Source organism: Stegastes partitus, unplaced genomic scaffold, assembly GCF_000690725.1.
Source record: "Stegastes partitus isolate 25-593 unplaced genomic scaffold, Stegastes_partitus-1.0.2 Scaffold2010, whole genome shotgun sequence".
NCBI lineage: Eukaryota > Metazoa > Chordata > Actinopteri > Pomacentridae > Stegastes > Stegastes partitus.
Window position 1 is genome coordinate 5788 of NW_007579741.1, and position 13781 is coordinate 19568.

At 45.9% G+C, this 13781-nt stretch overlaps 2 protein-coding genes across 2 annotated transcripts in view; both read right to left on the bottom strand.

The window, feature by feature from the left end:
• Window positions 1–5161, bottom strand: part of tram2 (translocation associated membrane protein 2) — a 10353-nt gene extending 5192 nt beyond the window's left edge. Inside the window, exons 1-5 of the mRNA XM_008303456.1 lie at window positions 4974–5161; window positions 1993–2056; window positions 1618–1727; window positions 159–275; window positions 20–78 (exon numbers count right to left, since the gene is read on the bottom strand). Of these exons, the coding sequence (XP_008301678.1) occupies window positions 20–78; window positions 159–275; window positions 1618–1727; window positions 1993–2056; window positions 4974–5093 (470 nt within the window). The 5' untranslated portion in view covers window positions 5094–5161. The remainder of the gene's footprint in view (window positions 1–19; window positions 79–158; window positions 276–1617; window positions 1728–1992; window positions 2057–4973) is intronic.
• Window positions 5162–6923: 1762 nt separating this feature from the next.
• xkr5a (XK related 5a) lies at window positions 6924–13584 on the bottom strand. Its single transcript, XM_008303457.1, has 7 exons — window positions 13452–13584; window positions 12265–12448; window positions 11843–12027; window positions 11533–11745; window positions 10978–11147; window positions 10623–10734; window positions 6924–9098 (listed from the first exon to the last, which is right to left on the bottom strand). The coding sequence occupies exons 1-7, from the start codon at window positions 13582–13584 to the stop codon at window positions 8155–8157; spliced, it is 1941 nt and encodes a 646-aa protein (XP_008301679.1). The 3' UTR covers window positions 6924–8154.
• Between the last annotated feature and the right edge of the window lie 197 nt (window positions 13585–13781).

The window sequence follows — 13781 nt, forward strand, 5'->3', positions numbered from 1 at the left end:
GACAGAAATGATTCCATACCTGAGATGAACATGGGGATAGTTCTCCCAGAGGCTGCTGGGATGCAGGAGATATCCTTCCTGTGTGAAGAGAGCAGACATCAGTGTGTGTCTCTGGCGGCATTTTCTCAAACAGGAAGTTGTCACGTTGTCTGACTCACTGTTATGAGGATGTAGAAGCTCCACACACTGGACACCAGGTGGAACACGCACAGCTGGCCCGACTCATTGAACTTGGTGTTCTTGCTCTTGGAGAGGTGAAGGCGTCGGTTCACTTTCTGCAACAACACAACGCATCACGTGAGCGCGCCTGGCTCGACTCACAACGCTCGCTCCGTCATTGTCACGCACAAGGAAGTGTCACCGTGATACAGATAAGTAGGACGAGAAAAGACAGGAGATCCTGTTCGTGGCTGCTGAAAGGCCTCCTCCTTTCAAGACACCGAGGAAACCGATGGCGTTAAAATAAAACCTGGCTCCTCCACGCTGGCCTATTTCTGAACAATGACACATGGGCTCATACTTTTAGATTGTGTCTCTTCCTGGTTTCGCAGCTCAGTTTGTAGATGGATTATTATTACAAACGGTCTGTAGAACAGTCAGCGTCATGTTTTTAAAGTCCTGCGTTCAGGTGCAGAGAGCGTGAAGTGGAACAGCTCAGAACCCGGTTTCAGAAAACAATGCGCCTTCTTTACTATATTAACCCCGTGAACCGCAACAAGACTACTTATTAAAAATGTGTTATGCTGTTCTATTGGAAAACTGGACTAAATCTAAGCTTAAAATCAGGATATCGTCATTTTAAATAATGTCACATTTCAAAACTAAATCATGGGCTTGAACCAGATTTTGTCAAAAAATGAAAAACGTCGTGCTTCTCAGCAAAACAGAAGAGCCGGTATGATAAGTTCTCTCTACTTGTAGTCATGTTTGTTTCCATAGAGGTGCAGTGAGAAATGAGGCTAAATGGTTACTATGATGTCAATGAAGGCAAAATATACCCCAAGTTTCTGAATTATTTCCAGTTTGATGAATTGCTCCACAACCTACAGTCGTCCTCAGATGTACTCATAGCCTCCCATTAAAGACGGGGGAAAAACAGCTGAAATAAGTTGACTTGTGCACCTGTTGACAGGTGTTTGGATTTCACTGCTCATCAGCAAAGTGCTCTCATTTGTTCAGGACAGTTTTCTTTTTTAAAAATTATTGTCTTCAACCACAATTCACAGCAACATCTTATTTCACTAAAGAATAATTTAGAAAATTTTTATTTATTATTACTTTTTTCAGTTTCTAGTTATTTGAGTGAATTTTACCTTTTCTTTAATGGAGGGCTGTGAATAAATCTGAGGACGCCTGTAGACTTTCTCTGTAAGTCAGTTCACAGCAGATCAGAGATCTGAGAGAATATTTCCATTAACGAATCAGTAAAACATGAATCTTTACGTGTGTTTAAATGAAGCAGCTAAATTTGTTCCGAGCTACTTTCCAGGAGCCTTTAAGACTTTACAGACCCGTAAAACAGCCTTCACCTCATCACACACTCATTCTGCTGCACTTTATGATCAGTTCTGAAAAAACAGAGGAGTTTCCTGTGACGTGTTGCGACGAGATGCTTACGTCCAGCAGGTACTCCTGCACCACGGCGTGCAGGATGATGGCGATGAAGAAGTAGAACAGGATGGTGGCGCAGTCCTTCCATCCGTAATGGTAGAGCGTCACCTCTCCCTCTGAGCACACATGGGAAGGGCCACACACAAAGCAGGTTTGCAATCAGAGGCGTGTTAAACATCCTGGAGCAACGTAAACAGCTTTTTGTTTTTTTTGTTTTTTTAATATTCACAGAGCAGTGACAGTAACACAGTGACGCAATGTGCAGGAACAACAATGAGCAGAAGTGAAACTGTGAAATGAGTCACAGTCGAATGTGGAGCTGCAGCGAATTAAGATAAGCATCCAAGACCTGAAATGAGCGTTAAATTTGGCGCTTCGTACCTGCTGATAAGGTCGTGACGTTGTACTGAGGCTGAATGAACAGTATGGCCGTCTTCGCTGTCGCCTGGAAATTAGACAAACTCAGATTAGTGACGTGGTTCAGTGATGCTCCCTGAATGCATCCTAAAGAAACTGTAAATGTCATCAGGTGCACAAGTAAAACAACAGAAAGGTGTGCTGTAGATAAACCCACCCAGCATGACCACCTGGGAGACGACTCAGAGCTACAACTGAGCATCCTCACAACAAAATGCACCAGAGCTGTGTTGGTTTGTCGCCTTTCAAAATAAAACATCTGTGAGCTCTTGTCCCAGGTTGCATACTGATTGTAGTTCACTAATAATCGCTTAGATTGTTTGTTTTTTAAGTTATTTTTTTGGCCTTTGTGCCGTTATTGGATAGTTTTAGTCAGAGAGAGACAGGAAAGTGGGGGAGAAGAATGGGGGGAGGACATGAGCGGGATGCGAACCCATGACCTCCACATTGGGGCTGCAGCCCTGTACATGGGACACCAGCTCTACCAGGTGAGCTGTAGCGGCGACCTCGCTTAGATTATTTTAAAATGACACGTGAACATAGGAGGCCTGAAACCATCTCCGGCACTTAATATTAAAAAAATTTGAATATTTTTAATATTTCCATCCCTGATCACTCGGTTTATTATTTTTGTGGTTAATTTTAAGTTGTTACGCACAAAAAAAATAGAGACAAATGCTTTTGCAAAGCCCAGATGAATGTTTTCAGGTAGCTTGTTCGGCTAACAGCCCGAAATCTAACGATATATTTCACATTTATCAAAATAATCAAATAAAAGGCAGCAAATCTTCACCTTTAAGAAGCTGAAAGATGAGATTTAATTTCTATTTTTGCTTGACAAATGATTCCAGCAACCCGTGAGAATCAAGTTTTTCACCTTTAAAGTGTCCGTGGTGTGTTTTTTATATGCTAGATGCCATCATGAGCCAACACCGTGGCTGTAACAGCACTGAAGTGACAGCAGTGGCAGAAACAGCGTCAGACTTGTGGGGTTTCATATGAAACAGACCTGAGAACCAGATCCTGTCAGCCTGCCAGGTGGGACTTTCTGTATGATTGTTCTTTTTCAGAATCGGTTTCTGGTTCTAACGTGTGTGGTTCTCTTTTAAAGAGCAAACTGATCACCTGGTGGGACAAAAAAAAAAAAGACTTAATCATCAAAACTGGGCCTGCCTTGATTTAGCAGTTAGGAATTACCTGCAGATATTATTTATATGCACACTGCTGCCATGGCTCTCTATGTTTTACATCTGTTTTTTTAAATTATATCTGGTTTCTTGTCCTTCTTTAACCCTTAAGAGGTTTCGAATAACCTTCAGAAGCAACCTCTGATGAGAAGACGCTGCTTATCCTGAGCTGGGTTTAGTTTCGTCCGCCTGGTTGTTTCAGTGTTCTTTGTCGATTTTAATATTCTTGGTAGCCTTAGAGTGTCTCCTTGGCCAGGTCTCCTCTGAAGTTAATCGTGAGGGATTTCCAGCTTAAATAAAATAAATAAACGTGATTAAGCAAACAATGAATAAAGGAAACTCTCTTAAGTCAAGTCCAGGCAAGTCGGCGTTATTTATACAGCACCTCAACAGCCAAAGTGCTTTGGAGTATAAAAATAAAATTGGGATTATGAATTAAAGCAACAGGCTTGTTTATGGTGTAAATTTACCAGAGTCATTTAATATTATAAACTTATAAAGCACACAGCTTGACCAGACTGATAAATATGAAGGCTACAGCTTCATTTATTATGGAGATTAACTTGAAAAATAATTAAACTTTGAAACTACAAACGTGTACCTGTAAACACAACAAAGCCAAGGACTCCCTGTGAGCAAGGATATTTTATATGATTTTTATTTCTATGGGACCTCTGTTGGTCCTCTGACTCTAGTTTGGGAACCACACTGCAAACAGTCCAGCTTCCTGCTCACAGAGGAAACAAGTGACCTGTCACCAAAATATCAAATTCACAACTATATCTATAGCTCTGCTGTTTTCTCTTTTTTTCCGAAACGAGAAAAAATGAAGGAAATCCCCGTCTTATGTTCTGCTCGCCCAGCTGTGATCACAGGCAGGGTTCCGGACTGAAACGTGGCTAAAAAAAATAAATAAAAATGCCCAGAGTTTGGCCCGTCTGTGTAACCGAGAATTTAATTAGTGGATGAGAGGTTTAATTAATTGCCAGTGTGAGCGGTGTCAGGTCGAAGCGGTCTTTGGAGCAGCTGAGGCCACGGCGGCAGCAAAGATTGAGACGTGGCAGTTAACTGATAGCGTCAAGGCAGCGACCGTAACCCACCCCGGTTCCGTCTGCTCCTTTCAAAATAAGACGGACGCGCGCTATACAAGCACACGACGCTTTTAGTTTGAAATCACAAACAGCATTACGTTCTGTCACATTTTTGTTCTCTGTGGCGGCTGACGATTTTTTTGGCATCAAAATGTTGCATGAAGACTTGTCTTTGCTGGAAACGAGACGCTCTCAAAAGGGTAAAAAAAAAAAAAGAATAAAATAAAATAACCGTGAATTTAAATCAAGGGGAAGTAATTACGAGATGTAGCTTTGGAGTATGCTAGCAGGAGAGCAGCAGCGGTTTAAGAAACTTAAGAAGGAAAAAACGCGGAAAAGTTTAAAGCACGTAAAGCAATACACGTGTAAAAAAGTTGGTGTCCTGCTTTAGTGCTCAGTTTAAATCATGTGTCTTGTTACGGACACAGCAAGCGGTCAGTGTTCATCAGATATGTAAAAGAAAAGCTGCAGCCAGGAGCTCCGATATCCGCCAAACACTGGCTCAAGTCTCACATGTACACAAACCACCAAGCAGGACTTTTATTTTACCAACATCTCTGAATGTGCTGCAGACTTGCCATCTTTAAAAGAAAAACAGCTGAGTGAGACGAGCGAAGGAGGAAAGGGGGAAAAAAAAAAAAAGAAGAAGAAGAAGGAATCATCTCACCTCAAACATCAATCCAATCAAAATGAAAATCACCAGACTGAACACGATGTCTGCATGGTTCTGAATGAGGAACTCCTGGCTGAAGAACGGGTAACTCTTGTTCCTTCGGCGAAATGCCATGTCAACTCAAGTGGAGTTTTGCCCCTGCTATTTTATAAATCAGAATTTTTTTCTGACTACGAAGTTCAGGAGTTAACTTTCTCGGCGTCCTGCGCATGCGCGTCGTCTTAAAGGGCGAGTGCCATAAATACCTTCTTGGAGGCCGTTTACACAATAAGTTATGCTCAGTGTAGCATGATAAAAAAAAAAAAAGAAAAAAGAGGATTACACAGCTGGTTTAAATGTCCACAAACACCCATTTCACCACGCAATGACTCGTTTGTTTTCTTTATATGAATAACTAATAATACATTTATTTTGTATGGCGCTTTTCAAGAAGTCACTGAACAGGGTGTAAGATAAAAACAGGAACTAAACAAGCTGAATAAAAAGCAGATAAAAAACAAGGTAGAGAAGGCAGGTAAAAATAAAAAAGTAAAATAGTTAAACATTAAATGTTGAAGAGGTGAATTTTTAAAAGGGACTTGAATGAGTGGAGGTCAGAGAGCAGCTCCAGAGGGTGGGAGCAGCAGCAGAGGCTCTGCCCCCCCAGGTTGGGTGCTCAGTCCTTGGTGGTGGGGCGAGAAGGTGAGCAGAGGAGGAGGTGTGGGGCAGGTCTGTGAGGTAGGAGGAGGCCAGATGATGGGGGGCTTTGTGGGTGAATGTGATGTTTGACAGGGAGCCAGTGGAGATGTTGGAGGACGGGGGTGATGTGGTCATGTGGTGTGGGGTGAGGAGACAAGTTTGGAATAAGCTGAAGTTGTTTTGAGGAGTTTGGAGGGTGAACCATAGAGGAGGCTACGGCAGCAGTCCAGTCTGGAGGTGATGAAGACATGGATGAGAGTTTCAGCTGCAGGGAGGGAGACAGGTGATATGTTTTAGATGGTAAAAGCTGTTTTTGGGACCTGTGTAATGTGCTGTTCAGAAGTGAGGTTGGTGTCAAAGATTAGTCCAAGGGTGTGAGAGGAGGGAGTCAGGGATGAATATCCAGCAGTGTAACTTACACAATATAACGCATGACATAGATACTGTCACACACCATCTAGACTGTACAGGATGAAGCTACTGGATGATGATTTGTGTTGGAAAGAGGAAACTGGAACTTTCCTCCACTGCATGTGGGAATGTGTTTTAATCAGACCTTTTTGGACTCAGATTCTAGATGTTTTAAGTAACTGGTTTGGATCAAGGGCTGTGAGGTGGTGCAGTTGGTTAGCACTGTTGCCTCACAGCTAGAAGGTCGCCGGTTCGCATCCTGGTGAGGACACCCGGGATTTTTCTGCGTGGAGTCTCCATATTCTCCCCTCTTATCCCCCAGTAAGCAGAGCTCTAGATATGAGGAGATTTCTGCTCCAAACCATCCATCCATCCATCCATCATCTCTACACCTTAATCCTCACTGGGGGGCGGAGCCTATACCAGCTGACTCAGGGTGAAGGCAGGTTCACCTGGACAGGTAACCAGTCTATCACAGGGCTACACTTAGAGACAGACAACCAAGCACACTCACATTCACACCTACGGACAATTTACAATCACCAATTAACCTCAGCATGTTTCTGGACTGTGGGAGGAAGCCAGAGAACCCGGAGAGAACCCACGCTGCACGGGGAGAACATGCAGGTGACCTTCTTGCTGCGAAGCTACCACCTGCACCACCTTGCAGCCCTAGTAGATATCATTATATATTAATTTTCTTTTGCATTTAATACCTATTTTTGAGACAAAAATGTGCTAAGTCTGTCGCCAGAGTTAATTATATACTATCTGTTCCTGTATGGAGAAATGGACTAAGTTTGTCATGTAGTCTGCAGAAGTGATGGATGGAAATAAAACACCTCCACACACATATTTACTCCACTCATCCCAACACGTAGGCTGTTTATTGCTTATTGAAAGCCACCAGTGGCCATGAACTTCACAGTTCAAAATGTCATACAGGCAGTCACCTGGGTGCAAGAGAAAAAAAACCCAGCATCAATTCACTACTTTGTTAATGGATTTCAACCCAGTTACAGAACAGTAACGACCCTCCCCTTCCCCAGCAATAGCAACCAAGAACACATTAAAAAAAGTCACCACAAATATCTCATAAGCAATGTGTTGCACAACAGAAGTCAGTGCCTGAGACTTTGTTTTTTTTTCCCTCCCTCAACATTATGTAAAACATTTCAGCAATTACATGGTCAACATGTAAATTAAGTTAACACATCAAATGTCACACAGTTTTTTCCCAGGTTGACGCGCTAACCCTGCTCGAAGCAGCGCCAGCAGTTAACATGATACAAAAATACAGTTTAGTATCCTCCAAGGGGGATCAGGGGTTTGCTATTTATTTTGTTTTTTGTTTTAATGGGAATAACAAAAAAAAATCACAGCATCACAGCAATAGATATATGGTACAGAAGATATTTGTGCTTTTAATAAGCCAAAAAGCTCCGGCTTACTCTGAGATGGTTACGATTCAGAGGTCAGACACTCCAGCCCCTGTTCGATCTACTGATAGTTCCTCTATTGTCGTAGCTGCTGGCGAGTAGCAACGTGGAATAACAGCAGTTTGAGTATGTGTCAGAAAGACTGTCAGCTGTCTGAGATCACGAAGCAGCTGCATGTTCCTAATGATCGTTATGTGTAATTACAATCTGGCAGAACTAGTGTTCATTTTGTTGCACTACATAAATCTCGAGGCCTACGAGTGGAAAAAATGTTAATTGAACGTGTGGAAGAAGGCGTGTCTGAGCTCCATGTACCAGCCCTGTGACCCATCGGCTCCGTTATTATCGTCTTCATGTCCAGTGGCAACACTTCGCCTCTGTGTATCCAGCATTTGGGCAAAGCAGTGCTTTTAATCAAATAGATTATGGTTTGAGAAGAGCACAGGTTACCTTAGGATATTACAAAACTGCTGCACACACCGTGGCCCACAGTGTGCTGAATATACAGACGTAAAGAGGTGAAGTGACTGCCGGCTTTCCTCATCCTACAGCACTGAGCAGATGAAGAAGCAGCCTCTCAGAAAGCTGGTGAACCCCTTTAACGTTGGATAAGCTGTTAGTTGTTCCCTGATTCTGTCACGAGAAAGCTAGAAGCTGTCGTCGTCGTCCCTTCGGGACATTATGAGCTGCCTCCTCGGACCCGTCAGATGAGGGACGCTGGCGGGAGAGTCCGACACTCCAGAGTCCAGTTTGGGAGTGGAAGTGCAGCGTGGGCCGACTCGTCCTATGAGTCCGCGGACGTCTCTGTGGAGGGCCGGGTCGCTGGGGATGGAGTTGAGGCGAACCCCCTGTTCCAGACCCCCAATGTCCCGGTCCAAACGGGGGTTACTTGCGCTGCTGGGAGACTGGGGATCGGCGCTGAAGTATAAGGTCGAACTTGATTCTGTGGGGCAGAAATATGGCTCCGGACTGTCTCCGAACACAGATTTACCCTCCGGCGAGCTGCGTTTAAAGTCCGACGTGGGCGACTCCATCGGGCTCTCCATCTCCAGACTGCTGTCTTCTTCGGGGTGCTCAGTCGACGTGGGTTCGCTCACACTCTGGAACTCGTCTTTGCAGTCTGAGAGGGGTGCCAGGCCCTTCCCCTGGGACTCGGAGGTAGAGATGCCCTCACAGCTGCCTCCAGCCGTGATCGTCATTCCTTCGTTGCTTTTATACTCTTGGTTGTACTCCTCCATGTCCAGTATGGCCGCTGCGCCCCCGGCCCCATACGCCCTGTTGATTTTACTCAGGTCTCCTGTTTTGAGGGCCAGACGGATCAGGAGCCAGTGGTGGTGGTAGCAGGGACAGGAGCTGTTCGGTCGGCCGCCACAGTTTCCTGGGTGCTCCAGCAGAGAGCCGGCCACGCCTGAGAGGGAGAAGCTGCCGTGGTTTGGAAAGGAAGGAGCTGGCAGACTTTTGTCCCCGAGAGAGAAGGAGGATTCTCCTTGTTCTATGCAAGTGCTGCCCATGTGGTTGTGGTGTGTTCCCTGGCAGATCTCTGTGGACTTGGGATGGAGGAAGCGGTAGTACAGGACAAGAGAGGTAGCACCTGGAAGCACAAGGACACGGAGAAGTTGGTGTTTTGATTTCGCCGAGACCAAATAAAAACTCCTTCTTATATCATAATGAGATTGTAATCCTGCCTGGGTGAATTTTAATTTGAACTGTGACAAATATATAGTGAGGTGTGACACATGGCAGGGTGTTCATCTGATATAACTCACACACTTCACCATGTGTGTGAAGCTCACACTCTGTCATGCTGCAACCATCAAAGGGTCACACCAACGTTTTCATTCACACACACATGAAGAGGTGTGACACATCTTTTGTCATGTTTCACAGTCACACAAGACAAACACTACATATAAATGGATGATTTTAATGTGGTCCAGGTGAAATCAATCTTATCATTCTGATTTCGTGCAGATTTTTAATTTGGTGTGGTCAAAATTTAAATCTTCCTCGGCAGGCTTACAATCTCAATTTGTTATAAGGATAAGGCCATTTTAATCTGGACTGTGACATACACATATATAAAATCCATCATCTACACACCACTTAATCCTCACTAGGGTCATGGGGGGCGGAGCCTATCCCAGCTGACTCAGGGTGAAGGCAGGTTCACCTGGACAGGTAACCAGTCTATCACAGGGCTACACTTAGAGACAGACAACCAAGCACACTCACATTCACACCTACGGACAATTTACAATCACCAATTAACCTCAGCATGTTTCTGGACTGTGGGAGGAAGCCGGAGAACCCGGAGAGAACCCACGCTGCACGGGGAGAACATGGAGACTCCACGCAGGAAGATCCCGGGTGTCCTCACCGGGATGTGAACCGCGACCTTCTAGCTGTGAGGCGCTAACGGTGCTAACCACCGAGACACCTTGCAGCCCATATATATAGACTTATTCTTTATTTCTTTATTTTATTTCGAACCAAAAGTTTAAAATGAAGTCAAAATCAAGGTTTCAAGTTGGAAAAGGGTTTTAGAAGAAGCTGAACACTTAAATAAATCTTATTATAAATCTAATGAAGGGCTGCAACAGAGCGCTCTGCGTCCACCTCGGCTGGGCCTCTATTTATTTCTTTACACACACATTCAGCACAAACATACATGAAATGTGAATTTAGTGTTTCAACTTCACTCGGTTTTTTTTGGTACCCTATGATCCCATCCTTAAGAATCCTTATAGCACACTGCTGTCATGTGTTTGATTAGTTCCATTTGAGAGGCATTTATTTACCCTCATGTTCAACTATATCAAAAATAACTGCAGAAGTGAACCATCTCACATCGTCAGGCTTTTGTCAGGACAGTAATTTTTCATTACATCAACAGTTATTTTTGTACCGTTGCTGCATAACAAGTAGCACTTAAAGGGGATTCACTGTTCGCTGTGTTGTCCGACTAAGACTTGGGTTTAACCTTTGCGAATCCCCGCCGGGGTTTTATCACCCAGATAGGACAGAAACTATTAGACACTAGTCGAATCTAAACGGCTGACACAAATCTTCTCGCATGCAAAAAGAGAGCGCCGATAGTGTCGATAAAATGACTCACCGAGGAGAAAGCTACACAGCACAGTGGCGGGAAGGGTCATACTGTCCCATGATGCTTCGCTCAGGAAGTCGGAGGCGGCCAGCAGCAGAGTGGCGTTCTCCACAAGCATGAACTGAAGGAGGAGAGAAGGTCACACCATCAGTCATCCGTGGACAGCTTTACGTCACCGTGAGCCAAGGACGCAGAGGTGAGGATGACAATGCAAACTGGTGTATGTATATCTGTGCATGCGTCTCTTTGTGCACGTTGATGAGATGAAGCGTGGAGTACAAACAGGTACAAACAGCCACCAGGACCAAACACAGCAGAGACAAAGTTGAAGGGACACTAATCTCATTTAAAGCCAACATCTTACTGCATAAAAACTGGCCATGCGGAAGCGCGAGGGTCCATCTTTGACATTCAGGAAGAGGAAGACATGGACAAGCCCCATGATGCCGTTAAAGGCACGCCAACACCAGGGACCAGTGCAGATGTCAGGTTGCTGTGATACCAGCCAGAAGGAGGCCGTGAGCCAGTGAAAACCTGGAGGTCAACATAAAAATAGACTAGAAGGTACAAGCGCAGTAGAGGATCCATGGACAGTGTATCAGGTTGATGCAGAGGAACAACGGAAAATCTGGATCGAGAGGACATGCTGCTGCAGCGCTCTGACGATAATTACATAACTCACGAATTAAGCTTAACTTAATATAAATCTGATTTTTTAAACCATTTATAAATTCAGAGTCATGGCGAGCATAAGAAAATCTACTTGATTAGTCCTTGAGCCTCTTTCACCTTTAATTGCATCTGTGCACTGTGATACCGAGTCGTAATAATTTAATACTTCTTCACTGCATGCTTCCGCCGCGTTTCGAGCGTGCAAGCATGACCGAAGCACTCGAGCAGCTCGCGTGTCCATGCTCACCTGCCACTCCACAGACCCACCAGTTAAAGACCCTGGCAAAGAACATGAGGCAGGTCACCCTGGCGCCCAGCATCCCCGCCCTCCACACCAGCTGGCACAGCAGGGCGGCCGGCGGCATGGCCAGGTGGCCCGGACGTATCAGACAGCAGGCCCGGCTGTACAGCACCAGGGCCCAGGAAATAGACAGCACACATAAACCACAGCAGTAGGCCACTGAGGGTAGAGCAGAGGAGAGCGTTACTCTTATTGGGACATTGTTCACAACGATGGGCAAACATAACATGGAGACAGTAATTCTTCTGAAGTTCACCTGGTGACATGATGCCCACATCGGTAGACACCACGACGTACGCCTGCAGCAGACTCTGAGGCAGAGTGAGGATGAGCGCCTCCAGGAGCCAAAGGGCAGCAACGTCCGCCTGCTGCATGACGGCAGCTCCGAGCTCTGCCACCGAGCCCTGCATACGCAACACACACCTCATGCAATCCCACAACCTGCCAGAAGAGGGAGACAGAGACAAACGCCACAGCGGTGATAAAACATAACCTCCTGGAGGAGGTCTCAATGACAGAAGGATGTGACTGCAGCTTTCTCGTGTACATTGGCACAAGATGTGTTGCCAGATGTTGTTGTTGTTTTTGTTTCCCTACAAATGCACACTGGATTAAATCCCTAAGCACTCTCAACGTGCTGTATTTTGTGTACGACAACTAAAGTTGCAGAGATGTTACCTTTTGAAGATGCCCAGGTGTAGTATGTGTATGACAGAGAGGTAGCATCGCCTGTCGTCGCCGTCGTCGTAGTACCATTTCACACTTAACAGCTGAACTGCCGTCCCCGGTAGAAAGAGGCCGAGCGTGAGGCCCGCCCACTGCGTCTCCTCATTCCAAAGGTAAAACCCTATACAGTAGATCACTGACACGCAAAGGACAGACACGCACATGCAAGCTGATATTAGAGTTTTCTTTGGTGAATACAGTGTGAGTTATTGTGCAGGTTTGAGAGGAGACAGCTCATTAAAGCCGGCATGTGTGTCCAGAAACTAGGAGAACATAATCCTCTTCTTAAATGTAAGAGGAAAATGTTCTGTTAGGATCATTCAAGCTCCACCGAGAAGACACTGAAACGCCTTCCATGATCTGTAAGTTACATAAGACAGACGTGTGCAGAAACGCCGTCCTGTCAGTGACCCAAACATGCATGATCGCCCTGATCATTCAAACAGACGTGTCTTTTTTCTCTGTCCCGTGGACGGGCTGGCTGAGGCGTGGAGTCCAGGCAGCAGTGCAGTATTTTTATCTTCTGGGAACGAAATACCTGCTGAAGACAAAGTCACACTTTGTCCACATCCTGTCAACGCTCTGGTGTCCTGACCTTGCCCCATTGATCTGCTTAGTCAGGGAACCACAGCACTGGGCTGCACACTGTTCTCAGCACAGACTCCAGATGTGCATTATGGCAGTAATCATAACAGCATGCACACTGATGATGGTTCTAGTGATGTGTTCTGGAGGCTGGCTGCAAGACAAGTCCAACAGTAGAGCGTTATTGTTGTTAATTCTCATTACTCTAATTAGGATCACTGGTTAAATGTGATCCCTGTTTCTCTGTGTGACCCACCTAAATGACCCCTGGAGGACTTGGGGCCCCGGTCTGGTCGACCCAGCTGGGTGAACCAGCACGTTTACAGATGAGCTACCTGCTCGGTGGTGACGGCTGAGCTACAGCAGCACCGCCTGGACGTGTTTCTAACCTGCTGCTGACGGAGCTCCAACACAAAGCATCATGGCTGAGCGTCCATTCATCACACAGAACAAACACGCGCGCTTCGCTGCCTTTGCCTCGTAAAATTCATCTCCAGCGCGTGCACTAGCAAGCTAGCAGCACCGCTAGCTCCGGGAATTCTAAGCCCACTTACGAGCGCTCCGTTCGGCCACGATGACCAGAGCCGAGGCGCCGAGCAGCATCGCCTGGCACCACGCGATCCAGCACCCGCTCCGCCGGGCCGCCGACGGCATCCTGCGGGCCACCGCTCCAGCAGCGTTCATCATGATGCGGACAGGCGGGCCAGAGAACGGACCGGTGACATTATCCCGGGCATCCCTCACCGTGGACACGTCCGCCGCCTGCTTCTTCTTCTGCGGCTCCTTCTCCCGCTGCCTGCCCCCTGTCAAAATACCTGACGTCACTTAAAGGGGCATCAGCTCCCAGCATGCACTGTGCAACTGTACACTGTGTAATACACTGT